The sequence below is a fragment of the Glycine max genome, chromosome 9, assembly GCF_000004515.6.
Source record: "Glycine max cultivar Williams 82 chromosome 9, Glycine_max_v4.0, whole genome shotgun sequence".
In the NCBI taxonomy this organism is placed as follows: Eukaryota; Viridiplantae; Streptophyta; class Magnoliopsida; order Fabales; family Fabaceae; genus Glycine; species Glycine max.
Genome location: NC_038245.2, coordinates 42,582,674 through 42,610,610, shown reverse-complemented (window position 1 = coordinate 42,610,610; position 27,937 = coordinate 42,582,674). Strand labels below are relative to the sequence as shown.

At 34.8% G+C, this 27,937-nt stretch overlaps 4 protein-coding genes across 6 annotated transcripts; 2 read left to right on the top strand and 2 right to left on the bottom strand.

Annotated features, from left to right (window-relative positions):
* The first annotated feature begins 1,303 nt into the window (after positions 1–1,303).
* LOC100802698 (cyclin-dependent kinase F-1) lies at positions 1,304–3,191 on the top strand. The gene is made up of 2 exons (XM_003534162.4): positions 1,304–1,874; positions 2,135–3,191. The coding sequence occupies exons 1-2, from the start codon at positions 1,404–1,406 to the stop codon at positions 3,011–3,013; spliced, it is 1,350 nt and encodes a 449-aa protein (XP_003534210.1). The 5' UTR covers positions 1,304–1,403; the 3' UTR covers positions 3,014–3,191.
* A 1,568-nt stretch (positions 3,192–4,759) lies between these two features.
* On the bottom strand, positions 4,760–10,588 carry LOC100801804 (probable plastidic glucose transporter 2). Of its 2 annotated transcripts, none has more exons than XM_003534160.5 (14): positions 10,260–10,588; positions 9,441–9,537; positions 9,180–9,291; positions 8,999–9,066; positions 8,776–8,908; positions 8,064–8,163; positions 7,873–7,985; positions 7,691–7,784; positions 6,637–6,790; positions 6,371–6,514; positions 6,202–6,275; positions 5,800–5,888; positions 5,568–5,682; positions 4,760–5,323 (listed from the first exon to the last, which is right to left on the bottom strand). In XM_003534160.5, exons 2-14 carry the CDS (start codon positions 9,520–9,522, stop codon positions 5,141–5,143), a joined length of 1,461 nt encoding a protein of 486 aa, XP_003534208.1. In that variant the 5' UTR covers positions 9,523–9,537; positions 10,260–10,588; the 3' UTR covers positions 4,760–5,140. The 2 variants fall into 2 exon arrangements, with proteins under 2 accessions (XP_003534208.1, XP_040860960.1); XM_041005026.1 differs by having other exon boundaries at positions 10,013–10,542.
* A 7,750-nt stretch (positions 10,589–18,338) lies between these two features.
* Positions 18,339–22,770, top strand: LOC100799651 (RNA-binding protein EWS). Of its 2 annotated transcripts, none has more exons than XM_014762277.3 (3): positions 18,339–18,627; positions 21,520–21,814; positions 21,994–22,770. In XM_014762277.3, the coding sequence occupies exons 1-3, from the start codon at positions 18,432–18,434 to the stop codon at positions 22,610–22,612; spliced, it is 1,110 nt and encodes a 369-aa protein (XP_014617763.1). In that variant the 5' UTR covers positions 18,339–18,431; the 3' UTR covers positions 22,613–22,770. The 2 variants fall into 2 exon arrangements, with proteins under 2 accessions (XP_014617763.1, XP_006587525.1); XM_006587462.4 differs by having other exon boundaries at positions 18,612–18,627; positions 19,439–21,814.
* A 1,122-nt stretch (positions 22,771–23,892) lies between these two features.
* Positions 23,893–26,861, bottom strand: LOC100800719 (uncharacterized). Its single transcript, XM_003534159.4, has 3 exons — positions 25,720–26,861; positions 24,530–24,715; positions 23,893–24,370 (listed from the first exon to the last, which is right to left on the bottom strand). The coding sequence occupies exons 1-3, from the start codon at positions 26,197–26,199 to the stop codon at positions 24,092–24,094; spliced, it is 945 nt and encodes a 314-aa protein (XP_003534207.1). The 5' UTR covers positions 26,200–26,861; the 3' UTR covers positions 23,893–24,091.
* Between the last annotated feature and the right edge of the window lie 1,076 nt (positions 26,862–27,937).

The following is a 27,937-nucleotide window of genomic DNA, read 5'->3' as shown; positions in this document are numbered from 1 at the left end:
ACGCTACTTTTTAAAAACCAAGAACAATCACTTTTAAATCAGAAATATTTGTAATATATTTTTAGATTTTATTAATTAGTGTTCTAAGTACATTGTTTCAACAAACAAAAATTTTCAATTAAAATTTATATTGATAATATATTGAAAACCATAATAAAGGTGTATTAATAATTAACACTTTTAATAAAAACTTTTCATTTTTATTCCTTAACCATTATTTTAAAGACACTCATTATAATATATATATATATATATATATATATATATATATATATATATATATATATATATATATATATATATATATATATATCACACTTTTGCTAGAAAAATCCATACACAAAATTTGGGTACAATAGTTTAAATATCTTATACTATTTTTCAATCAAATTTAAAGATTTATTTCAATAACTCACTATCAAGGTAAAACTCTAATTTAATTGAAAATAAAAAAAATTAAAAGCATCTAAGGTAAATAATTTTGTCCCTTTTTATCAAAGTTTATTGGCACACATAAAATAATATAAGTCTCATTCTTCACTTACTTATTGAGGAGTAATATTTTTAATAATATAAATAAATTTACTATTATTTAATCATAGATGCTTTGAAAATTAAATTTAAATAATTTTTAATTGATTGATAACCTAAATAATCTCTTATTTTTAAGAAATTCATAAAAAAATTATTCATTGAGTGTAAAAAAAATCAATTATCTGAAAAGTTCATTCAAGAAAAAAAAAAGTTCATTTCTAAGTTACATGAATATCCTTAACTTATAATGTGGGTTAGAAAAACTGAAAAAGTGTAATTAACGATTTTTTTCTTTCTGATAAACGTACATCAAATCAAAGTAGGAAACAATTCCGATTTCCAAACGTAATTGAAACATTTTCCTAAATTCAACAATTTACAATATTATCAATAAAAAAGAAGAAAGCGTAATTTTTTTTAATGCCTATAAACTTCCTTTATAAAACAGTCTTTCCCACTAATTCATTCAATTACAAATTATTATTTTAAATTAATTTAAGATAATTATTTTAAAAAATTAATAAATTTATCATTTGAATTATAAATTTGTGAATGAATAACCGTATAAAATCTTTTATACGTAATTATGATCAAAATAAAACATTTTAAAATTTTGAAAATTAAATGGATTCATTTTTAAGAATTTGAGTATTAAAATAAATCTTTTAAAAATTTAAAAAACAATTAAAAAAATTTAAAATAATTTGAAAAATAAATTAATAATTATGTTTTTTTTTCTTTTCAAAAGCTAAAGCTAAAACCGAAAGAAAGAGCATATATGATATATGGTCTAGGAAGCAAACATTCGGGTGTGGTTGTCGTCAACACAAACTCAAATTTGGCGTTTCATTCATTTCAAATTATCTCTAATGGATCCTCCACCCAAGACTTGGAGCATCCACATGCGCTCCGAGATAACCGCCAAGTACGAGGTTCTCAACCGGGTCGGGTCGGGCGCCTATGCCGACGTCTACCGCGCCATCCGCCTCTCCGACGGCGCCTCGGTGGCGCTGAAGGAGGTCCACGATTCCCAATCCGCATCGCGCGAAATCGAGGCCCTGAGGCTTCTGAAAGGGTCCCGAAACGTGGTCGTGCTGCACGAGTTCTTCTGGCGCGAGGACGAGGACGCGGTTCTTGTGCTCGAGTTTCTCGGAACCGACCTTGCGGCGGTGATCGGAGAAGGTGATGGTGTCGGTGTTGGAGAAATTAAGGGGTGGATGGTGCAGGCTCTGAGTGCAGTGGATGAGTGTCATAGGAACATGATCGTGCATAGGGATTTGAAGCCGTCGAATTTCTTGGTTTCTGATGATGGGGTCCTCAAGTTAGGGGATTTTGGACAGGTTTAGTTTAAGGGATCAAGTTTTCAGCTTTCTTTTAATCCAATTTTCGGGGTGTTTTTTACTTTTTATACTTTGGGTTGGTTTTATTTATTTATTTTTTCTTCTCATCTTTACATTGATGTTAAGTATTTTGTTAATGATTAATTTCTTTCAATCAATTTTGACCAAATTTTAGGAGACTTATAACACATTTTACTTTTTTGTATTTTTTTTTTCTTTGTTTCCTGATATATGAATGTTAAACTTGACTACTTTTTCAGGCAAGGATACTAGTGGAGTCTGGATTTAATGCTCCCCAGGAGAACCCGCCACCATATGAAGATGATACTTCTAATGCTGAAAGCTCAACCCAACATTCTGAATCTATTTCTCAATTAGTTAACTTAAACCAAACTGCATATGAAAATCCAAATCTGGGAACCTTGAGTCATGAAGAATATTTCAGAGTCTTGGATGAGATGAAAACCAAGAGCTACTCGTATGACACTGATAAGGACACAAACATCTATGATGGAAACACCTCATGTCTTGCAACATGCACAACCAGCGACATAGATGATGATCTTTGTAAGGGTTCTTTTACATATGAAGCTGAGGAGGTAGGAGGGAATGAACTTGGTTGTCTCACATCATGTGTTGGAACTCGGTGGTTCCAAGCTCCTGAACTACTCTATGGATCCACAGACTATGGTTTAGAGGTTGATCTTTGGTCATTGGGGTGTGTCTTTGCCGAGCTCTTAACATTGAAGCCATTGTTTCCTGGGACAAGTGATGTAGATCAGCTCAGCAGAATTGTAAGTGTTTTGGGGAACATTGATGAGGAAACTTGGCCTGGTTGTCACAAACTTCCTGATTATGGATCAATCTCATTTGGTGAGGTGGAAAATCCTAGTGGTCTTGAAGCATGCATGCCAAATTGCACCCCTGATGAAGTTTCCCTAGTCAAAAGACTGATTTTTTATGATCCTGCTAAGAGGGCCACAGCAATGGAGTTACTTCAGGACAAGTACTTTAGTGAAGAACCTCTTCCTGTTCCAATTTCTGAATACAATGAAGTGGATTCTGATTCTGCTTTGGAGGAGTTTGGCACCTTGAATATCACCACAACTGGTTCTGATTTATCTATACAGATCCCTTGAACACGAAGGATATGATGCACCTTGAATTTTGTTTTATTATTTGTATATAAAAAAATGAATTCAAGGTGCATCATATTCTTGGGACAGAATTTTCCCTTTGTGCTGTTCGATTGGTAGTATATTTGCTGAATGAAATCCACGGTTGGATTTTTTTTATAAGAATTTATTTCTTTTGCAAGAATTGTGAACAAATGATAAATAATTGATATATATATATATATATATATATATATATATATATATATATATATGTCGTGTTACCATGTGATGTTATCCTTGATGTAAAACTGTTGATAGGTGCCAATATTCTGCAACCCGGTGACAGGGACAAGAGATCCTTACAACCTCATGTCCACCAACGTGCCTGTGTCTTTTGTTTTTCTTTCTGGAAACACAAGTTTTTTTTGGTTTTCTTTCATGTTTACGATTCCATTCAAAATTGAAACAGAAAAAGAAGGCTAGGTTTTGGACCAAGCAATAGCATCAAGTATAAATGACTGAATGAATCTATTCCAAATGGTTGATATTTTTTTCAAGTCTGTAGTGTTAAAGCTACCTTGAATTTAAGTCGAATGATGAAATGAAGATGACATGTTCGAACTCTACTTGTTCTAATCCAATGCTGCAATTATTTTACCAAAAAACTAGTCAGTTCAAAAATTAGTGATGGACACATTAATTTTTTTAAAAAGTAAAAATAAAACTTATTTTTACCTAAAATATATCGGTATTTGTAATTCAAGGCTATAATGAGAGTTTTACGTTCTTTATTTTTTGTTGTTAATAATCTATTCACAAGGGAAAGCACAACAAGGCTCAAAATCAGGTTCAAGGCTATCGTGCGAGTTGGACAAAAAAAGTAAAATAAAGGCTAAATTAGTTCTTTTGTCATCTAATTTATTATTTAGGTTTAATTTTATCATCTAATTTATAAAACTAATTCAACGTGATCCTTCCATCTAAATTATAAAAAATCACACTTAATATCAATTTAAAACTGTCACTAAATAAGTTTAAATTGTTACAAAATATATATTTTCCAAAAAAATAAATTGATTTTAAAAATTAAAAAAACAAATTAGACCCGATCAAATTAAACTTAAATAATAAATTAAAAAAAAAACTAATTTCACCTAAAATAAAATAAACTTATTGTGACTATGCGAGAAGTAACCTCCAAAGTTAGGTTTAGTTTTCCCATTGATCCGTTACCTTATTAAATTAGATTCGATCAAATTAAACTTAAATAATAAATTTAAAAAAAAAACTAATTTCACCTAAAATAAAATAAACTTATTGCGACTATGCGAGAAGTAACCTCCAAACATATTTGATTTAGGTTTATTTTTCCCATTGATCCGTTACCTTATTAAATTAGACCCGATCAAATTAAATTTAAATAATAAATTAAAAAAAAAAACTAATTTCACCTAAAATAAAATAAACTTATTGCGACTATGCAAGAAATAACCTCCAAAAATATTTGGTTTAGTTTTCCCATTGATCCGTTACCTTATTATTCTAGCGAATGAGCTCTATTATTTTTCGAGAACTACCTTATTATTAAGTAGGATTAGTTTCGTGAAATTGCCAATTACGCTTGGAGGCAACTTTCCATTTACATTAATCAATCTCATGAGGCGAATTACGAATCATAATTATTTCTTAATCACACAAAGCTTCTTCCCATTTTCCTCGATATACTCTGCAACAGAATTTACATGCTAGACTACTTCGTATCCAAAATGGGACAAAATTGAAGCGATTAAAAATAATGTCACGTACAGAAACATATATAATATTACATAAAGTAGTACATTTATGGAATATTATGGGATGCATAGATCCCCCCTGATGAATTATGTCTCCCTTTACGTGGATGCCAAATCATAGAATCACAAGCCGCGAGTAACAACAGAAGGGTCTCGTGTTGTAAGCCGCTAATAGTACCACCTACTACATCACAGCTAGCCATAATACCTAAGCCTCTTCGTACTAATGTTGCAGCAAAACAATGCATAGTTCCTGAGCTTCCCCTTGTAATGTTAAGGTCAACCAAAATAGACGAAACACAATCTGCTCAGCCGAAAAACTATGCAAAATTAGAGCAATCAAATGAATAGAGATCTAGTCTTGAGGAAGAAGTGCGATCTCAATTTCATGAAGTGACTTCCCTTTGGTTTCCACCACATTTCTTTTTACAAAAGTTACTGCCATGATGCAAAAGATAGCAAACATGGAGTAAAGCAGCTGTGGACCAAGTTTCTCCAGCAAACGCAAGAACAGTAGTCCAACAAAGAAATTTATCACCTGTACAAGACCATTTATCTATTGAGAGCAGGATTCAATAAATTATGAGCTTTCCGATCCTTCTAAGTCATTATGAGAACAGATACTGATAAGTGATAATAGTTTCAGTAGTTTGCAAAGAAGGGAATTCAGCAGGCTACATTTTCTTGATTCAACCATCCAGGAACATTATAGAATCAAACAAAACCCTTGAACATAAACTGCCGAAGAAAATTTATAATAGGAAACAGCAGAAGAAAATTACCCAATGCACTGACATACAGACTGCCATGGCTTTGGCTCTTATTCGACTAGGAAAGATTTCTGGTAGAAGGAGACCTGGAACTGGACCAGCCCCCAGAGCAAATGTTAAGACAAACCTGCATGAAATAAGTATAAATTAAGTGTTCATATGCCAGCAGTGTCTTCCTAGAAGGCACTGCATGCACCCATAGTCTAGAGTGACTATATTCGTAGAATCATAGTTGCATACTCACAGTAACATGCCACCAACAGAAAAGTACTGAGCTCCCACGTTTGATACAAGTGAAGTTGCTCCTGTGGCTTGAAGGATCATTGCTATTGCCTATACATTAAAAAATAAAACAAACAACTTCCTTATTAAGACCAAAGTTTGTCCTTTAATCAAAAACAATTCAAACACCATAACAAAAGGAATTTCCCTCAATTTTGTATTGTTGTGCACTTGCACAAGTTCATATTCCAAACAACATCCGTCTCTTCATCACCACACATCAAGTCAGGAAAAATAGTACAACTACCACTTGAGTCCCATATATTCATGTGCATGATTATCACCCTATAATAATATGCTACATAATAGAACATTTATTTAATAAAAAAACAATAGAATCATAGAACATCTATACATAATTTACCATGCCAAAGAAACTCCAGAAAAGTAGAACCTTCCTTCCAAGCTTATCCATCAAACCCATTGAAACGATAGATCCTGAGAAAAGTGGGCGAAAGGGGGATTAGCTTTAGAGAATTAGAATAACAGAACTAATTTAGATTTAAAACCTGGCAACCAGAAGATAGCAGTACCTGCCAAATTAGCGATTCCTATGCAGACATTTGCAATGTCTGATGGGACTCCAGCACTTTTAAAAACAGTTGAAGAGAAATAAAACACAGCATTTATACCAGATAGCTGTTGTAAAGCAAATAGGGTTGATCCAATAAAAACAACTGCAAAACGAACTCGTGAATAAAAAATAACTTTTGGAAACCTAAGGAAATCAGTGACAAGAGATAACAACAACAGCAAATACACTCAACTATCCTAGAGACAAACCAGGAAAAATGTATACCTTTAGAATGACGACCATGAAGCAATTCCGACAGCTTTACAGTATCAGTATCATCACCTCTATCTACCTTGGATAACTCCGACATTGCAAATTTTGCTTCTGATACACCCAGAAGTCTCTCAAACTCAGCTTCTGCTTCAGCAGTTCTTCCTTGCTACATCACAAAAAAGAGGAATAATCAAGGATTAAGTAAAAGATCAGAAGTAAAATGGATGTAGGGACTCGCTCAAGACTACAAGTGAGAAAAAACTTTGAAGAACTACAAACACTACAATGTGAAATATTAAAGATCCTCATTGTCTTGTCGAGTAATAAGAACCAAAAGTTATTGCAAACCGTGCCTGACAAGGATAAAAAGAGACATGGCAATGTTAACAGCTATGACACTCCTAAAGTCTTCTATTAAATGGGACAGCAAGAACATGCAAAGAAGTGACAATGTTTTCAAGAGATATAAACACCAACGGTGTGCTTGGTAGGGAGAAAAGAAATAGGTGAAAATTAAAGTGGATGGAAATAGAAAAGAGAAGTGTAGATTTGCATGCATTTGGTTTTAAGTGAAATAGAAAAGAAATAGGAACCAGACTAAATCTGGTAAGAATAAAAAACAACAGGGACAGATGACGGATTGGGGAGAGAATAAATATAAAAAATAGACAGACCATCAAGTAAAGAGCAATTATTTCCATCTTGATTTTACTTCAGTTTGAATTCTAAATGCAATCACTAGGGGGGGGGGAGAAGAAGCTAAAAAGCCAATCAGCGTAGACAGGACTTTAACATGCAACACCAAAAAAATATGCAAGCAATCCTCTAGGAATTGTATTTCCAGAGTATTCTACTGTTATACTTGATACTTGCATTTAATTGTTGGCATAACAAGAGATGGATGCAGCAGACGAGGAAATCTTCAACAGACTATTAATTAGCATCATTTAACATTGAGATGTCAAGGGGTTCAAACTTCACACTAATATAGAAACAGTAAGTTACAAGTGAAAAGATAATAAAGAGATAATATCTAAGATGAAATAATATTAGACTAGGTGTCAACCTTGTATAACCAATGCGGACTCTCTGCGCAGAAGACCATAGCTGCGGCAAGTATAGCAGCTGGAATGGTAGATACCCAAAAACAAACCCGCCACCTATGTGAAAAAATTCAGGGTGAATTTTTAAAACATCATGAATAAATAATATATAACATCATGACATGAAGCAAGATTCGTATGATACCATCCAGAAATTTCTTTGACAGGGATTCCAATAAATAAAGCTCCCATTAGACCAAGGCATGTTGCAATCTGGATGAAAGCTCCAAAGGTGCCCCGCACAAAAGCAGGAGAAACCTGCCATTAAAGAGAATAATCAAGTAAATTTTCAATCAAGTCAATGACACAGATGCAACAATTTAGTGATTTACATACCTCTGTCACATACAGAGAGGCAACAGGAGGGCCCAGGCCCAAGCCAGTCCCAACAAACAACCTTCCTACAAGCATGCCAAACAAGTTGTTTGTTGCTGCACTGAAAATGCACAATTTTACAATGAGAAATTAGTCACAAGAATTTATATTGGAAAGCATAAAAGTAAAAAACTGTCATTTGACCAAAGTGAAATACACATACTGACTTGTGGTGAAATATGCATAACAGTTAAGAAATCTAAACCTAGGGGGCCTTTAAATCAAAACTAAAGGTCCACTTACTGCCCACCTGTAATCTAGAAATTCATAAAAATGGTGAAATGCTCTGCTATGTCATTCTATTGTTATAGACATGATATGCATGAAATATATGAAAGAAGAAAGGCTTATGTTCTTTTCTAGAACCAACAAAGAAACATGAAAATATAATAATGGATGAAGAGGCCATATTGAAACCATAAGATGGCAATCAGGTACATTTGGGATTGGGAAGAAAGAAGTAAAAAAGATGTTAATATGCTATCACATTAGAGGACACGAAAATGAAATAATAAACTATTCTATGTTTCCATCATAGCCAACAGAGATAAACCTTGAGAAAAACAATTGAAACCTACAAAGTGGTTGAATAAAGTGCAAGGAGAGTTTCCATCTATTCCATGAGAAAAACAAAATGAATCAAACAATATTATATCGGTACTGGAAGTCTAACCTCATAGAAGCACCAATTATCATTGGCAGAGCACACAACTGGAAAGCCCTACGACGCCCCACCCCATCAGCAATCCAACCACTTAGTAGACATCCAATCAAGGCACCACCAAGGCATATGCTCACCACCAGACCTTCATTTGAAAGGGGGAAAAATCAATTCTATTTATTCATTTACGATAGAAAATGAAATTAAGCACAGGTTTCGGAATCTTCTTTGTCACCTTCTGCCAATGTATTTCCACGGAAGCCAAGATCCACAGAAATGCTCTCAAGTGGTTCATTAACAACCCTGAATAGAACGCAAAAGATCAAATATCAAAATTTAAGTCTTCAATGGATTCTAGACTAAAGCAAGGAATCCAAGAGAGTGCACCAAGAAGAAGAAATTAGGAAAGCACAAACCCCAGATGGTATCCAAAAAGGAATGAAGAAATGGTCGCCACAAGTACATGCGGTAAAGAAAGCATCAATGAAGGATTTGATGTTCCCTTGTCCAGGCCGATGTCTAAAAGATCTATCAGGCATTTAAAACAGCATGGTTAATAAATCACCATGATTGAAGACCATAGATGCTATGTTTCACAAAAAAAAAAAAATGGAATTAACAGATATCATATAAACAACCTGAAGTACATCAGTAAAGGTTCAATAAAGGGTGCATACCTGAGTTTTCTTCCATGTCCTCCATGTTTGAATTATCTCTCGAAGGAGTGCGCTTGTACATAGATGAATGTCCCACCCACATTAGCCAATATTTGACCTGTTTTTTTTTATTAATATATAAAAAAGTCTTCAACTAATATATCACATGAAAACTCTTCGAAGTAAACTTAAATCTTAATAGTTCCATTCTAGCCAAGCTTAAACTGAAACTCAGGCACGTGCTGCATAAATAAAAAGACATGATGCTGCATTCAAACACTCACAAGTCACAACCCAATTTATCAACACTAGTTTGCAATTTTAACTTCATCATATAGATTCAAACATCACTCAGTAATGCATTACAAACTACAGAACTTACAAACCACAGTACCATCAGCTTATCCTAACGTTTCACACAAAAAACACCGAAAACAAACTATATTAATTAACTCTAGAAATACGATTGCTCTGTCAATCAATCGGTCGAAGCATCACGAACAAAAAAAACAAAAGCCAATAACACACACTTTGTTTCCATCATTATCCTTATCATTAACCTTATATACTCAATCAATAGTTGAGATATGTACTTGGCAGAGAATACTGGAGAAATTTTGATGATCCTAAGCAGCAAACGAGTTCCTCTGTTTGTTTTTTCTCAGAAACGAAAAGCGAGGCAACAGAACAGAGTTTACGATAAGTTATTATGGAGAAAAAAATGTAAAACGAAGTAGAAAACAAAAACTGAATCGAGATCAAGCAAAAAAACAAATAGAGAGATAAAAAAGAAATCTGAGCTGAAAAAGTGATGGCTGAAGTGAATACGCAATTACGCACCAATACTATGACGGATCCTCCGTTTTGTTCCGAGAGAGAAAAGTGAAGAAAAATCACAGAGAGGTTGTTGGTTTTGTGAATGGAAATAAAAACGGTGATGAAAGAGAGACGGTTACCAACCGCGTAACGAAAGCGATGGCGCTATCGTGCGCCGGGGGTTGTTGCTGGTTCGCGAAGGAAACAGATAGAAAAGGGAATGTTGCTTTGTTTTTGTTTGTAGGGGGGAAAAAGAAGGAAGGAAGAAAGGAACGCGACCCAGAAACGGCACTGGCTGAAGAAACAGTACTGCTAATAAATAACTAAAATTAATTAATTAGTTGTTGAAAATCAGATTAGAGAGAATTTACAAAGTAATTGGTCCAATGGCACTATGGATGGAAAAAATGATCCGCAGAATTTTTTTTACTAAAATTAATCGGTGAAATTCTCCAACACAAATTAATTATCAGTAAAATAAATAAATATTCAACACAATGAGGGAGTGGGAGAAGGGAATGAACGGTGGAACGAACCTGATTCCGTGTAGGGGCTACGATGAGGACACGTGTTCATGATGGTGTCTTTAAATAAAGTGTCAGTTTCTGTTGCGTAAGAGAATAGGGACCCACTGCGGAGACTCGTGGTCCGATCTTGTCTTTTCTTCTTCTTGCTTTCACCCGCTTACGCCAACGCCCTCGTGCAACGTGCATCATTTCCCACCATGTTTTTCATGTATTTTTTCCTTCTACATGAGTCAATATTTGTATATGTTTTCTGTTGCAGAAATATTTGTTTGGTTGCTAAGTTGCATTAGAGTCCACTTTTGGTGCTGTAAGAGTGCTTAGCAGACATTTTATCGTTTAATTAGTAGGTAGGTTTCAAGGAGTTACTAGCAAATTCGCATCTGAATAACACAAAAATAATGCAGAGTTACTTTAGTTTGATACACTTTCATTGCTTTTAACATAAAATCAAACACAGGAAAAGAGATGATCTCATTACAATATTAAAGTAAATAATCACCTCACATAGTAGTAATATAAGTTATGGAGGAGAAAAAAAATACTTAATTTTGAGAAGAGTCCACATATTTATGGGTGTAATCTACAGACTTCTAATTCCAGTTAGATAACTATTTTGGCTAGGTGGTCACTAGTAGTAGGTTAGGTTATAACATGGGACTAAAAATCTATTAAGTGCGTGTTTAATCTATGATGAAAATGTTGTAACCTATATTCTAATATAAATTCAACAGATAAAAATAAAATAAAGATTCTGTTTTATTGACAAAATTGATAGATTATAAGAAAATACACACATTCTTATTTAGGGTCCTAAACATCACAAAATTCAAATCTCTTCATCATATAATCCAAGGTCTTCTCATTCATTGAGTCATTGCCTTCTCAAAATCTACTTCAAGAATTATAAAATCTTTTCTTGATTTTTTTTTCATATTGCTTATCGAGTAAAGGAAATTTTTTCACAATTTTTAGGGTAAATAACCAACCATCCTTAAATTTGTAATGCACCGACACTTTAGTCCTTGAAAGTAGAAAAAATAAATTTGTATCCCTAGATCTACGAAAAATGTGACAATTTGGTTCATACGTTAAATATCTCCATCAAAACAAACATAATGTCCTACGTGATATTTATTAACGAATTTGTTAGCGGGAATTTTCCCACTATGTTGCTAAATCCGGTGATGAGTGGGATGTAGTGATTTGATAGTAAAATTTTAGTGGACTAATTTGTCAATGGGAAAAAATGTCATAAGGAAGATTGAATGTTTACTACTTTTTCTACCTCTCTTTCCACAATTATCCTCTCTCTCCTTCCTTGCACTCATTTGCATTGGAATTGTCCAAAAACCCTCAGCTTCTACGATGACAACAACGATTTTAGCCTCGATGACATAAAATCCTTCAAGTCCGGCAACACTTCTAGCGCATCAACCACATTCTATTTTTTTCTATAGTAGTTTTAAATCCTTAAACACCGATGCATGTCCCTACCCCCAACTTGAATTACTTAATTTCTAAATCATTTTCCATTTGTTTATGTGATACATATATTATTAAATTATTGATATAAACATACTCTAAGCATAAAATACAACTAACAAAAAATGAACTAAATTGCATTGTAGCTTGCCTATATTTCACACACATTATTCAATTTTGGCACAGTAGTTCGTAGAAGCAAACAACAACCATATCAATAGCACTCAAATTTAAAAGTTAAATGAAACATCATTCTTTCTCATTATACAAAAAAAAATCCTATCCTTTACTACACAATTTCACACAACAATTGTTTGTAGAAAATGAAATTGAATGAGAACGTTGTTGTTGTAGTTGGTCAATAAGCCTTTCTTCTTTGTTGTTATTGTTGTAGTAGTTGTTGTTGTTGTGGTTTATTGTCACTGGCCAATCTATAAATCCAATACACATGAAGTAGAGAGAAAGAGAATAATTTAGGTTAAGTTTGCTTAGGAGAGAGAAAAAATTGAAGAAGAAGAGAAATTGGGGTTAGGGTTACCAAGGTGAAAACGTGAATTGCTATTAGAAGAACCACTAACAAAGGAACTGCATCAAGATCCATGGATGCTCTTGCGATTCAGGCTTCGCCATTATTGCAACTTCATTGTTTTACTCAATCATTAATCTAGATGATGATGGTGATGTTTTCCTTTTCCATTTTTTCCCTAGCTAGTTACCACTCAACCAGACCCACTATCGTGTCGAAACATGGATTAAAGTTCTTCCCTCTCTTTGTGTCACTTCAATATGCTCAAAGTAGAAATTAGATTTTAAATTTTACTCCTATTTTATAAAAAAACTTGCACCACTTAATCGTCGTCAAGGGCCTTGCAGGCAATGTAGTAGGTGGGAGAATAAGGGATTGCGTGTGTGTTTGTTTTTTTTTTTTTTGTTATTATTCCTCTGTTATGAGTAGGGGTAGGTAAACGGACTTAGGTCCATGGACCGGCCCGCGGTTCGCGTGGGCTATGGACCAAATTTTTTTAAAAATCCATGGCTATATAGGATTTTAGGCTCGCCTTGCATAATTCGTGGCTATGCAGGTTTGGCCTGCGGGGTCCGCGGGTTGGCCCATAACCACCAATTAAGTCCAACCCAAACCCAATTAATCTTAAAAGCTCAATTCAAAATTTCTTTGCACTTATGTTGAAAATTTATTTGGTTGTGTTAAAACTTTTGTAATTAAGTATTTGTTAGAGATTTATTAAGACTTTTTAATATATATATATATATATATATATATATATATATATATAATTGAGTGTAATTGACTATTTTTTAAGAGAAAAAATATATTTATTTTTAAGTTACATTTTTTTAAAGAAAAAATAGGCTCGCGGACCAACCCATTTGGCCCGCAGGATCCACGAGACGGGGGGTGAACTGTTAACAAATTGACAAGTGTACCAATTTTATCATAAGTAGTAAAAATTAAAATGAAAGTCCAGGTGTCAAATTCACATGAACTTTGGCTTTGGTTGTACTTAAGTGATGCAAACCTAATTATTAAGCAATGAGAAGAAAGAGATAAAAAATTGTAAGTGTAAAATTTAGAGTGTTGGATCAAGTGGCTTCAGAATAATTAAGAAGGGGGGGGGTTGAATTAATTATTCATAAACCTTTACTAATTAAAAATTTACTCTTCTAAGGCTTTTACTTATGTTGTTAAGAGAATAAGGAGTAGAAGATAAATTTAACCAAAAGTAAAAGCGGAAATTAAGATGCACAGCGGAAAGTAAAAAAGTAGGGAAGAAGGAGACAAACACACAAGAGTTTTTATACTGGTTCGGTAACAACCCATGTCTACATCCAGTCCCCAAGCGACCTGCGATCCTTGAGATTTCTTTTCCAACCTTGTAAAAATCCTTTTACAAGCAAAGATCCACAAGGGATGTACCCTCCCTTGTTCTCTTTGAACCTAGTGGATGTACCCTCCACTAGAACTGATCCACAAGAGATGTACCATCTTTTGTTCTCAATAAACAATCCAAGTAGATGTACCCTCTACTTGTACCACAAAGGATGTACCCTCCAATGTGTTAAGACAAAGATCTCAGGCAGTTAAACCTTTGATACTTTGTGAATGGGGATACAAAAGAATTCTCAGGCGGTTAGTCCTTTGAACACTTTTGTATATGGGAAAGGGAAGAATCAAAAGAATTCTCAGACTGTGTCGTTTTGAATTCTTTGACAAGGGAGAAGGGAGACACAGAATAATTCAGGCGGTTAGTCCTTTGTTCTTTTGGAAAAGGGAGAAGAGAGACACAAAAAGAATTCAGGCGGTTAGTCCTTTGCGAATTCTTTTTGGCAAAGGAAGAAGAGATGAAAAGAATGAATAGCACAAGTTTTCAAGGTTTAGAAAACCATAAAACTTTGGAAAGCTTTTGGCACAAAGAAGAAGAAGAAGTTCAAAGATATTCAAGGCTTGTAAAGGATTGTAATGAATTGATTGGATTGATAGCAAGATTCGTTGAAAATGTAAAACAAAGTCTTGCTTTTATAGACTTTTCATGTCTGATCAAGAGGACCATTTTGAAGAGTTATAACTTTTAGAAAAACTTAAAACCAATTTGAAAAAGTCAAAAACCATTTGAAGAGTTACATCTTTTGATTTATTCATAAACAATCATTGGTAATCGATTACACAAAGCTTTTATGTGAAAGGATGTGACTCTTCACATTTGAATTTGAATTTCAACGTTCAAAATCCATGTGCTACTCAGTTTTTGAAAAAACTTTTTCATACTTATCTTGATTAAGTCTTCTCATGATTCTTGAATCTTGAGTCTTGAATCTTGATTCTTGGAAGCTTGATCCTTGAATCTTGATTCTTGATTCTTGAATTCAACTTTCCTCTTGAATCTTGAAGTGTTCTTCAACTTTCCTCTTGAGTCTTGAAGTGTTCTTGATTCTATCTTGAACATCTTGAACTCATTCTTTGATTGACCTTTGAGCTTTTTGTCATCACCTTTGTCATCATCTTTGTTATCATCAAAACATCTTTGAATCAATCTTGATTCATCATGAAGCTTTGCTTCTACATAGAGTAGGGCAAAGAAAAAGATAACGGAAAAAATAAACAGCAATTTAATGCAAAAAGATGAAATCAAAATGTTATGATGTTGGGATCTAGCATGCCAAAACTACTTATAATGTATTGTAATAGATTTTCTTTAATTAATGAAATCTCTATTTCCACCTACATCTACTGAATTACCCTATCTTTGGTTTCCTGTACGAAGGTCCTAGTTTATTTATCCTTTTTCCCCAAATTTCTTTACAGAGATAAAATAACAAACTCTACTAAGATAAGAGATTAAAAAATTCTTGGGCAAAATAAATGTCAATCTATTTCTAGCAATGAATTTATTCATATACCTTTTCCCAGTTCTTTAGAAAATAACCATTTTTCAATACATTACCCTCTAAACATAATATGGGTGATCATGTCATAATAATAGAAAAGCATAGAGAAGAATAATAAAAACAAAATTACATTAAATAGATAATAAGGAAGAATTACATTACAAGAGTTTGGCCTCCAAGCTTACAACAAAAGGAGTTTAGCCTCTCATAACCATCAGAGGCTTTACACTTCAGCGGCTAATGGAAGAAAATGTTAGATGACTAATAATAAGAAAAAGTGGAATGGTTAAAAAAGAGAGGGTTTCCCCTAAGGGATAGGCTTAGGTTTTGGATAGCTCCGAGACTCATCTTTTTCTTCTGCTTTCTACTCCTTTTATAGGCCTAAGGTAGCTTACTTTTCACGCTGATCTCGCGCTTAGCATGAGCTTTCTCGCTAAGTGCGTATCTGGGCTTCCTCATGAGCCTTCTCGCGCTAAGCCTAGGTTGCACCCTGAGCGAGACTGCGCACTAAGCCTGAACTTTCCCGCTAAGCGAGAGTGCGCGTTGAGCAAGCTGTCCAATCCTTCTTCAATGCTTTTTCATCAATTTTCTCTAAAGTGCTTGAAATTTTCTTCTTTTGACTTCTACTAATAAAAAATTACAAAGATGTTATTTTCTTCGTTATTTCATTAAAATCAATAATAAAGTGAAGAAATTATTATCATTATTAACAAAAATTGACTATCAAATTAGCTCAGATTTTGCAATTATCACGGACCAATATTTTAAATCCGTTTAAGAGTACGGGACGGGCTGACCCGGTCTGCTGTTAATGCGGGCGAGCCTTACGCGGGGCGGGCCAACCCCTAGTTATGAGAACTTGTTAGAAACAAGGGGTGTGTGTTGACTTGGTTGGAAAAGAGGTTGTTGCAATGGTGTGATCGATAGGACGTGGTTAATGTGTTGGAATGAGTTGTCGGACTTGAAGGAATTGATGTTGTCGGTGAGCCTAAAGTCGTCGTCGTCGATGTAGAACTTGAGGGTCTCTCTCGAGTTTTCATTGTAAATGAGTGCAAGGAAGGAGAGAGATAAAAGAAATGGTGATTGTGAAAAGAGAGACAAAAAAGAAAAAATAGTAAAAATTCAATTTTGCGTGTGATATTTCTCCTCGTTGACAAATTAGTCCAACAAAATCTTACTAATAAATCAGTTCATCCTACTCAGCATTGGAGTCAGCGACACAATACGAAAATTTTCATTAACAAATTTGTCCACAAATATCATGTAAGACATTTTGTTTGCTTTGACAAAAATATTTAACGTTTGAATTAAATTGTCACACTTTTATTTTTTCAAAGACTGAAGTAACTAGTCCAATTTTTATGTAAACACCTCAAGAGAGATTCAGCAAAAGTCCACCAATTTTATGGACATTTTACTTTTGGAATTAAAGTAGGAAAATAAATAAGAGAAACTAACTTCATTCATACAAAATTCCTCTAATAACATTCCTTCATCCTTTACAGTATCCCAAAAAAATTGATGAGTCTAAAATTAAACTTTTTTGGCCCTTAAACTCTTATTACCATCACAACTTCTAATCACCTCCTTTATTTCTTCTAAACAAAACTAAGTAGTAAGTTTTTAATTCTCCTAAGCTAAGGACACGAAAATGAAACACCATCCATTTAAGGCCTCTCCCATTTTGATGATAAAAAATGCTCAGAGAAGAATTTAACAACCTTTGTTCGAACACCCTTAACAACGTACCTCTACCTGTTTGTCCCGCAGTGCAAATATTTTGTTTAATGTTGCTTCTAGATTTTAAATAAGCATAAAAACATCTAGCGTTGAAATGAAACGGTTTTGAATCCTAACACTAGTTTCCATATCTCACCACAATATTTAGACAATGATCACAGACATCTCTATTGAAAACCATTGTAAATTCATCCTATTTTCTAGCCAATCATCCGTCACCAAAGTCTGATCCACCCAACTCATCGCACTGCAATTAAATTTCTAAAATCCTAACAACACATCACAATTCATTTTCAAAAAATCCTCTTTTTGACGTAAGTAAATATTTCTGCAGCCTTAACTACAAGATTAGTTACAGAATAAATGTTTATAATAAAACATTTAAACACTCCCTTCCCCCTCCAAACACACCCTAACAAAGCCTTTATTATGTGAAAGAAAATTGTAAATTTACTATTAATAGAGTTTGAATAAATTAAATTTAAAAATCCAAGAATATATTAGATATCAAAATCTATTTTATTTTTTACGCATTCATACGATTGATTAACAAAGTGAAATAATTAGATAAAAATTGAACTACTCATATTTTATTTTATATTAAATTAAACTCAAATCTTGAGCTGTTGAATAAATACCATCAATAATGTGGATCAACTTAATGAGAGATCTTAATTAGTCTTTTTCCGATTCAAACAACATCTGTGTTTTAGATCAAAAAGTATTCATCTGAAATTTTAATTTGCTAATCGGATGAATGGATGAAAATTGAAACCGACAAAACAAATCGTATATTCAATTTCTCTACTTAAAAAATAAAATAAAAAAGTTGGAAATCAAATTTAGTAAAACACGGTTGTCGTTTTGCTTTGTTTCAATTAAAAATAAAAAAACGGTTGTCGTTTTGCGTAGTTTCAATTAAAAATAAAAAAACGGCAAAGCTTGCATTGCATATAATGAATCTAGGGTTTATATGCTGCACGAGGTGGTGATCGAAAAGAAGAAACATTTGTATTAGAATCGAGAAAAGCGTTAATCTCCGATGGCTTCGTCGAGGGACAAGGAACCCGCGCCGCCACATCATCACCCACCTCTTCTGAGCAGCCTCGTCGTCCGCCCCTCCCACACCGAGGCCGTCGCAGCCGGTGGTGGTCGCGTCGCCGACTTCGAGCCTGGCGAACTCCACCGTGATCCCCCTCCTCCTTATTCCCGCTCCGATCGATATCCCGATGAACCTGGTTTGTTCCGTCTCTCATCTCCGTAACCCTACTGATGCGGATGATTGAGTTAGGTTTTTCGATTTTTTCGTTTCGGAATATTGATTTAGAAACTGGATTGGCTGGTTTGTCTGTCTTTTTACTATTAAATTGGTTTATGAAAAAAAAATATTGGATACGGTGCGCTGTAAAATGGATTAATGCTTGAAAACGGTGCGAAATTGGTGAGTTTGTGGCTTGTTTGGATCTGTTTTTGTTTTTATTGTTTTGAAGTTATATGTTTCGTTTTCACTTTAGGCTGCATCTGAAAGACTGAAAGCCTTGTTGGACTTTTTGGTGTATTTGGCATTGGATTTTATTGGTTTATTAACTTGACTATCGATAACCCCAATAATATAGTCATTTGCTCGTTGATAACAACAAAGCGGGAGAGCAATTGAGAATCCATTTGCTGCCCATAGTCTTCATTTTTTAAGTGCTTGTCTAATTATGTTGGAGAAAGTCAACTTTCTGAAAAACTTTTGAAAAACAAGCAAATTTTCCTAGAATTAGTCCCAACCAAATGTGGGCGGAAGTATAAATTAGTGAAAGCTTAATTTTCAAATTTCAAGTAGAATTGATTACTTGAATTTGTTGTATTTTATTTATTTGGGGGTTAGACGAGATAAAAATTGCCTTTTTTTTTTCTTTTCCGCATTTGACTGATTGTATCTGTACAGATGTGGGTTTTGTTAGATCTGCTGTGTATTCATTATGTACATGCCACACACATGGCTCTCCTGTCGATTATGGAGTGTCAACAGTGAATAAACTTTGCCTTTATGTGTTACAGCTCTGATGTTGCCTGCAAGATCTTGGGCCTTCAGGAAGGCATGTTACCATGAACTCAGCTTTGGATCATGTTCTGGGATTTTTTTTATTATTTAAAGGGTTAATAAATGAGTTGGATGATGGAAATAGTCCATTCTGCATGAACTTGGGGCTTTGCAGCACAGAATCTGTTGCATGGATTTTCATTTTGCAGAGTTAGGGTCATATGTTTGGTTTGGGATGTTTGTGAAAGTTAAGACAATGTTGTTGAATTTAATGCAGTCTGGGATACAATTTGAAGTTATTGTCATACATGATACAGAGTGGACAATGTGCTAGAACATCCATATTGTTACAGGGTTTGTAGGGGACTGAAACTGACCATTACAAATTGTTTTCAGTGAATAACCTACAGTTATAACCAATCCTTGGCTGGCATATCTAGGTTCTGCTGCAAGATGTGTTTGTGGGTGGATAAATTTCTAATTTGCTACTTTTGTGGAAGCTCACCTGACATTTTGTGAAGATGACATTTACTGACGATAACTTCATAGGGTTGTTGGTATTTGGTATTTTTGTCATTGAACTCCTGGTTATTTCAATTCCATATACTGGGTAACTTTTGGATATAGTCCTTGTGATGATTTTTTTGGCTGGTGGTTGTCATTTTAGTTTCTATGGTTTTTCTTCTTTGGTTGGTTGATTAGGGGTGATTCAGATGGTTCTTTATTTACAACATGCAAGGCTGCTGGAAACTTTTGAAATATAGTCCTTGTGATGATTGTTTTGGGCTGATGGTTGTCATTTTAGTTTCTTTGGTTTTTCTTCTTTGGTAAGGATGCCTCTGATGGTTCTTCCAGAGTAGTAATTCCACATGGTTATTCCAATTCCAGATACTGGGTAACTTTTGAAATATAGTCCTTGCGACGATTGTGTTGGGCTGATGGTTGTCATTTTAGTTTCTATGGTTTTTCTTCTTCGGTAGGGATGATTCTGATGGTTCTTTATTTACAACATGGAAGACTGCTTTCCAGAGTAGTAATTCCACAAGTGAAATTTAAGAACTTCTGATATCAACATGGCTGTATAGCTTCTGCTGAATCCTGATATTTTTCACGTTGATGCATTGACTGGGTACACCAATATGGCACAGAAAAGGGATGTGTATCTTCTTAAAATGAGAGAATGCCCTTCTCCATGTCCAATTTCTTTCTACTGTTGTTTTGAAGTTACTTGGGGGCATAGTATATTCCAAAAAGGGTGAATTGGATGCTGATATTGTTGCACATGGCTTCTATGGGGTTTATCTGCCTGAGCCATTCCTTTGTATAATTTTTCTGCAAATTGGTGAACTATGTTGCTTGAATCTACCTTTGGTTGTCATAGCATACTAACAGAGATGGTTCCGAAAAGAGTCTAACAAGTGGTTGATTGGGGTATTAAAGTTTGGGAGTATGTTGGTGGTGTTTGTTGGTTGTTTCCTTGTGGAGTATACATTTGGATATTGTGCTCCTGAGTTTGATTACTTTCAAAAGGGTAAAAATAACATTGGTCTATTGTTTGTTTGTCTTGTTGGATTAGTTTTTAGTAGGAGAGGTTAGTGCATACTCTTAACCTGGTTTTGAGCTTGGTTCTTATTTTATACTGCAACCCCTAGGTTGCCGTGGCTCCAAAATATGAATTTGGATTTGATATTTCAGATTGTTAGGTTAAATGATTTGTATTTTTAATTATATCGTGGTAGCATCAGAGATGGAAAAATTGGTATCAAGTATATGATTATGAAGGAGGTAACTTATTAGTGGAAAACCTTGCTCATAGAACTTGTTTACTTTACAGTAATATGGATCAGGTTTGGGAAAAGTGACATTGAAGGTGTTGTCATATAAACTTCCTGCGCTCTTCCACACATTTTTAATTTTCGTATCCATGAGGTGGAAAAGCCCTGTGTGGTGGAAACCTTCCCTTTGGAATGTCAATCTGATTATATGACAGTTGCATAATCACAATATTATTGGATTCTATTGTAGATTGCAATGCTGAATTTTCTCTCACTTCCTGTAAGTCACTTATTTTCAAACTTCACTGTCTATGTTTTCCCAGGATATAGAATTCGTGCAGGTTCTTCATCGCCAGTTCACCGAAGAGATGCAGATCACCGTTTTGGTTCTGATTATAATAACATGCCACGAAGCCGTGGATATGGTGGTGGGAGAGACCCAGGAAGATATCGAGACCCTTCACCCTCGTATGGTCGAGGTAGAGTAGGGGGCAGGCCAATGGGTAGAGCTTTTGACGGGCCTGGCTTTGTTTCTGGACTTGCTAGAGGGGAAGGCAACAATCGAAATAATCCCAATGTGCGTCCTAGGGAGGGAGATTGGATTTGTCCTGATCCCTTGTAAGGGCAATTCTTTCTGAATTCTGATTGTGATCAGACTTTCATTTTCATTGGAATTACTTGTTGCTCTTACCTATCTTTTAAATAGCCCTAAGTTATTTAGATTTCTGGTTGTTAAACATCCAAATAGCTATGATCATTCTGTGGAGATTATATCTTTTAGCTTTACTATCTTGCAGGTGTAATAATCTTAACTTTGCAAGGCGGGACCATTGTAACAGCTGTAATAGGTCTCGTAATGCACCTGCTAGAAGTCCTAGGAGGGCTTATCCTGCACCTCCACCACTTCATGCTCCTCCTAGACGCTTTCCTGGACCTCCAATTGATCGCTCCCCTGAAAGGACTTTGAATGGCTATAGATCTCCTCCTCGTGGGTTGGCAAGGAATGGCCCTAGAGAGTATGGGTCTGCTGCTCTGCCGCCACTCAGGCATGAAGGCAAGTTTCCAGATCCCCATTTGCGCAGAGAGCGTATGGATTTCATAGAAGATGCTTACAGGGGGAGAAACAAGTTTGATAGGCCACCCCCACCGGACTGGGATAATAGAGATCGTGGAAGAGATGGCTTCTCTGATGAAGGGAAAGGATTTGAAAGGAGGCCACTGTCACCCCCTCCACCTCTTTTGCCATCACTTCCTCACCATCGTGGTGGTCGATGGGCTCGAGATGTTAGACAGAGAAGCCGCTCTCCAATAAGAGGTGGCCCACCACCAAAAGAATATCGCCGGGATACGTTCATGCATCGTGCAACAGATGATAGGCGCGGAATGGGACGAGATAGAATTGGAGGAATGTATTAGCTGCGGATGTTTAATGTACTTTGTGATGTAACTATATTAGCTTCATTAGACGTTGGGATGAAGAATTTGAGAGATTAGCCCCTGAATCTTCAGAATAGGTCACAATGCATTGGAAAACTCTTGACTTTGTGCACTCAAATTGCGTGGTTTTATGATTTTATCGGTTTGTTTCACTCCGCATAATCTTTACTTCAGGTTTGTCAATGTGTTTGAAAGTGGTGAGCACGTGTTTTTTAACTCCAAATCTTTGAGGTAGAATATTACTAGGCTTTTTATGCTTTTGTCCCTGTAGACTGCTAGTTGAAATTAGGACACCCATCTATAGCCTAGAATATTAAACAACACAGCAGTTATTTTTTTCGGCTCTGCATCTACTTGGAAGTAGGAAATATGGTTTATCTATGCCCTCAGGACCAACCAGTAAATGGCAGAGCGGGTTTTGCCCGTTACTATACTCTTGCAATATTCAGTTGGTTGTAAACATGCTATACCATTCAGCACAAGCAAATTTGATAATTGAGGACTATCCGAGATGAATGATGACAGGAAAAGTTAGTATGTAGAACTGGATCACCACAAATGCTACTGCCAATTTAACACAAGCAAGGAAGCTTTCATGGAGTTATCAAATAATTTGGTTCCACTCCTGTCTATATCTTTACTCTGTTGACAGCTTCAAGTCAAGTGTAACTTGGCTTGCCTACACTGTTTTTCGCTTTGTCGCTTCACATGGGCATTGCATGTCATTATTTGCTTAATTTCATATACCACAGGAAAGAAAGCATTGATTAAGCAGATAAGTTGTTGATTCGACATGAAAACTAGAAAGCATTTTGAATTGTTTCTATTTAATCTCTGATAATTAATTTTTGAAACGTAGAATATGATTATATTTTACTTTAATTTAACATTTTATTTGATTCTTTTATTCAAACTCAAATTAAATAAGAGTATTAAGACTAATAAAACCCTCCCCAGTCCCCACAGAATTTAAACACGACTATATTCTTAAAATTTGAACCCACTATTTAAATTAAAATAATTTCTTACCGGTTGATCTATTTGTAATATTTTTATTGAACATTTTATCTAACCTAACTTTACAGTTTTTATTGTTTGAAATATAATATATAATAACTTATAAATGTAGATATTTAACTATCACTAATTCAGGGTCCTCTTTGGTTTTTAAATCTCAGAAAAATAGCATAAGTCAAGTCAAGCCAAGACAGTATCAATAACGGAAATAGCACAAGGCAATAAGAAGGAAGAAGAGGAAATAGAATTATACCATTCCATTATTATTACTAATTTTCATTTCTCATGTCCCCAAAAATTGTACTTGTAAAACCTCTACAATATTAACTCTATGATAGTATTTCTTTGAACCTTTTACCTGTCTCACAAGAAACCTAAAAGCCAACACAGAATGAATTGAAAAGGCACACACAAGAAACTGGTTGCTGCTAGACCAAAATCTCAGTTGTATGTGCATGCATTCTCCTTAAGTTTGATGGGTTTGATGTTGTGGGAATCAATAGCCACTGAGCAAGAGACACGCCTCCGATGTTTGGACATCACCAACTTCCCAACAATATTCCCTCGCGATCTAACATCAAAGACAAGAGTCATTGGTATTTTTCCATTGTCCACCAAGCCAATTAAGCTAGCACCAGCACCATATAGAGAAACCTTGCTTCCTTGCAGATTCAACGACACTATCCGGGTACTCTTTCTTGGTAGATAATGCTTATTCAGCTGCAGCAGCAGTGTACGTGAACACGGAATGTAATTGTTAAGATTGGTGATCATTATCAACATCAGAAGCAGAAACAAAGCATATATTACCCTCAATTCTCAAACTAATCCTTTTCCAAGTCAAAGAGGTCAGTGTTAGATATTATATTTCATTCTTACCTCACCAGTTGCAACTGTCATCTCAGAATACATAAGATTCACTGCTTTAGAGCTGACATGAATTCCGAAGAAGGTTGCAGGGTTATGCACTGTCATTCTTACTGAACAATTTACTGTCAGCATCTTGGTTGGAACTCCTGTCAAATCCAACCCTTCTCCGAATAAGAAGTTGTGTACTGTGAAACTCTGGAAGAAAAGAGTCAATCAGGTTACCTTGAAAGTTCATTAATAATTTAAGGTAGAGAAATGGAGATGGATAATTAAAGCATGTAACTTCGAGAAGAGAAGTTGAATTTGTTTTTCTCTTCACATCAATAACCTACAAGGCCATAGCCAGCAGTAGGTAGATGAAGAATAAAATTTTCAAGAAGGCACTTATTATCAGTGTGTGAAACAAATTGTCAGCTGGAAAAAGTAAAAAGAGAATGAATAATTAGAAAGAATAAATAAGGAGCCACAACTTGCATGATTGTGAACTCAAACGATGTCCTTGTGTGTACATATAATTCCAAGGATATCAAGTTCCATTCTATCTGATATGCAAAGTGCATAAAAATACCGCGTGCAAACAGACTCAATTTATAATTTAACTCACCAGAACAAGAAATCCACAGTGACATGAAAAATTGCGGTACAGAAGTTAAAAAAGGTTGGGGGATGCAATTTGTTGGTCAAACTGCACATTAACATGGCACTAAGAGTACTGCTTTTATAAGTATGCATCAAACAAGTAGACATCACTGAAATTGAAAGACAGCATTCCTTTCAAATCACTGCAATTCAACTAAATCACACCACATGAGTGCCTGATCCAACATTCCTTCCTGTCCTAGACATCATCCTAAATCCAAGAGGATTCATTTGGTTTCCCACAAGTATCCTTTTTCAGAGATCAGATAATCCTGTTCGAGACACGATCACACAATAATAATTGTGAACACCTCCAACCTCAAATGGTATAGGCACAACTATCTCTACAAATACATACAATAGTCGCTTCCTTCAAACTACATAAGAAAAAACATAAAAAGATGTGGTCTCTGATTAACAAAACAAGTAATATATTATAATATAATCATACACACACACCCCTTCGTAGTCAACCATTTAATTTACTGAATTAAAAACAACAAGTGGCAATATTGAATATAAAAGCATACATGTGAGTGATTATATTATAGTTATAGTACCTTAACACTGATCCGAACTTTGTGTGGCCTGGCAACCCCAGCAATGATGAAACAAAAGAGGGTGAAAATGAAGGCAAAGGCTAGGATCCCAACGAAGATCTGAGTCTTCCTCCTAGAAAAGCCTTCTCTTTCCCCATAATACCCTTCCTCTTCCTGAATGACCTTGCACTGATCATGAGTCCATGACCCTAATTTGTTTTTGCGGGTCCCTTTATTATTCCTCCCCCAGTAAGAGGCGATATTGTTGTAGGAGCCGGCGGAGACCCTGCTCGAAGAGGAAGCCCTAGAGTGGTGGACGTAGGAGTGGTGCGACGGCGAGTCCACGGGGCTGTTGCACGCCGGCGTGGCGTGCGTCGCCGTCGATGACTTGTCGCCGTCGTGAGAGTCGCGCGAGGGACTCTGCACGTAGTAAACGGCGCGTTTTGGCGACGATGACGTGTCCATGCTGGTGACGTCGGAATCGGTCTTGGCGTGCGCCATGGTGGCGAAATGGAATGACCCAGATGAGATAACGGTGGCAAGATTGGAAATTTAACGGTGCCCAGATGAGAAATTGCAGAATTCAGTGTTGGGGTGGAGAATTGGGATCATGGGAAAGGTGAGAGTGAAATGGAAAAGTGTGAGAGAGGGACACATAAGACTCAGAGAGTGAGAGTGAGACAGAGTTATTCACAGCTGTTGGTTTGGTTTGAAGAACTTGTGAGGAGTTGGTGTCGTGTTGGATACAGTATACAGAATCAATTTGATAACTGAATTCATACCACGACCTCTGTACGTTGTTTTTTCAGATTTAGTCAGTTACTTTGTGTCTGTGAGATACACTTGTTATGTCTCAATTGTCTTAGTTGGGGCAGGTTGTCACCTTACCTCTTTTTCTGTGTAATATAACAATAAATTAGTCTCTTAAAAATAAAAAAATAATATAATTTAATTTTTAAATAGGTAAAAGATAAGATAAATTAATTATATCTATGAGATTATTTTTTTATTAATTTGTAATGTTATGAATGGTAATAATTTTTTGAGTTTTATTCAATGATTTTTTCTATTTTGTAATTTTTTATAAGATGTAAGTAATTAGAGTGTACACTAAAAAAAAAGTGTGTTATATATCACTCCTCTATAAAAATAATTTTTAATCTACCAATATTCACTGAACTTGAATTCCTTAACGGTCCTAGGAAGAAAATAAACAAATAAAAAATAAGATGAATAAATATAGAAAAAGTGAATGCAAATAGGCAAGATATATAATGAAAATATCTAGTGAGTTTTCCATTTTTATTTTATTTTTCTTGTCTCGTTTGCCCTTAATCAAACTCACCCCACCTTTGATTCTATCACTTTTTTTTCTCCATCATATTTCGAGTTGAGTTTTATAGATAAAAAAATAGTTAAAAGAAGAAATTCTAATAGAGATGATAAAAATATTTTGCACCTATAAGTTCTAATTAAAAAATAATAATCTTTAATTTATTAACAATATATTTACCATGCATAAAAATCTTTACACTCGTAATAAATAAAAATTAAACTCAAATATCAAATTCGTCTCTTTGGTAGTTCGTAGTTGATTATGTGAACTTATTTTGAAAAAAGTAATGATTCTTTCATTAATTTTTTGAAATAATATTAAAAATAATAATGATTTTGTAGAAGAAAAAAAAACTTTTCTAAACATGTACTACTTATTAAATTATTTGACATTCGTACTCCAGAATTTGTTAGATGTCATTAATGTGAGTTAAGAGTAGAATTGGGACACAAAAACTGATGTGATTTTTAAACAGAAGTGGAAAGAGGTAAAATCTCGAGAGTATCACTTTGTTTGACATATTCTCGTTTTCGTTTGCATTGGCATATGCTATCTTATGATGAAACATTTTTCAGGTCTCAACATTGTGTTAAGCACAACATGGGAAGCAATGCACACTGAATGAGCCTGCAAATTACGTTTGATTTGATATACAAGATTTGATAAACAATCTCTGAAAACTTCTAACTAGCTTGTATATCTTAACTGGATTTGGTGCTGAAAGTATTTCTTTTTTCTTCTTCTATGTCTCGTTTAATTGTTGGCTCATGTTGCCTTATAAACATTTATATATATTTAGTTTAAAAATGCTGAACATAATTCAAAATCTTCCATTGAGTTAACTTGCTTTCATTTATGTATTATTGTTTCCATGAAATTGAGTACAGATCCAAAACCTGAAGC

What these genes read in the sequence shown, in the direction of transcription:
- LOC100802698 (XM_003534162.4), top strand. Translation starts at nt 1,404, where the DNA reads ATGGATCCTCCACCCAAGACTTGGAGCATCCACATGCGCTCCGAGATA. An exon ending in AGTTAGGGGATTTTGGACAG is followed by an intron (nt 1,875 to 2,134) that starts GTTTAGTTTAAG and finishes CTACTTTTTCAG; the next exon opens with GCAAGGATACTAGTGGAGTC.
- LOC100801804 (XM_003534160.5), bottom strand. Translation starts at nt 9,522, where the DNA reads ATGTGGGTGGGACATTCATCTATGTACAAGCGCACTCCTTCGAGAGAT. An exon ending in GGACATGGAAGAAAACTCAG is followed by an intron (nt 9,292 to 9,440) that starts GTATGCACCCTT and finishes AATGCCTGATAG; the next exon opens with ATCTTTTAGACATCGGCCTG. An exon ending in CCTCTCTGTATGTGACAGAG is followed by an intron (nt 7,986 to 8,063) that starts GTATGTAAATCA and finishes CTTTAATGGCAG; the next exon opens with GTTTCTCCTGCTTTTGTGCG.
- LOC100799651 (XM_014762277.3), top strand. Translation starts at nt 18,432, where the DNA reads ATGGCTTCGTCGAGGGACAAGGAACCCGCGCCGCCACATCATCACCCA. An exon ending in TCGATATCCCGATGAACCTG is followed by an intron (nt 18,628 to 21,519) that starts GTTTGTTCCGTC and finishes ATGTTTTCCCAG; the next exon opens with GATATAGAATTCGTGCAGGT. An exon ending in TGGATTTGTCCTGATCCCTT is followed by an intron (nt 21,815 to 21,993) that starts GTAAGGGCAATT and finishes ACTATCTTGCAG; the next exon opens with GTGTAATAATCTTAACTTTG.
- LOC100800719 (XM_003534159.4), bottom strand. Translation starts at nt 26,199, where the DNA reads ATGGCGCACGCCAAGACCGATTCCGACGTCACCAGCATGGACACGTCA. An exon ending in AAGTTCGGATCAGTGTTAAG is followed by an intron (nt 24,716 to 25,719) that starts GTACTATAACTA and finishes CTTTTCTTCCAG; the next exon opens with AGTTTCACAGTACACAACTT. An exon ending in TGACAGTTGCAACTGGTGAG is followed by an intron (nt 24,371 to 24,529) that starts GTAAGAATGAAA and finishes CTGCTGCTGCAG; the next exon opens with CTGAATAAGCATTATCTACC.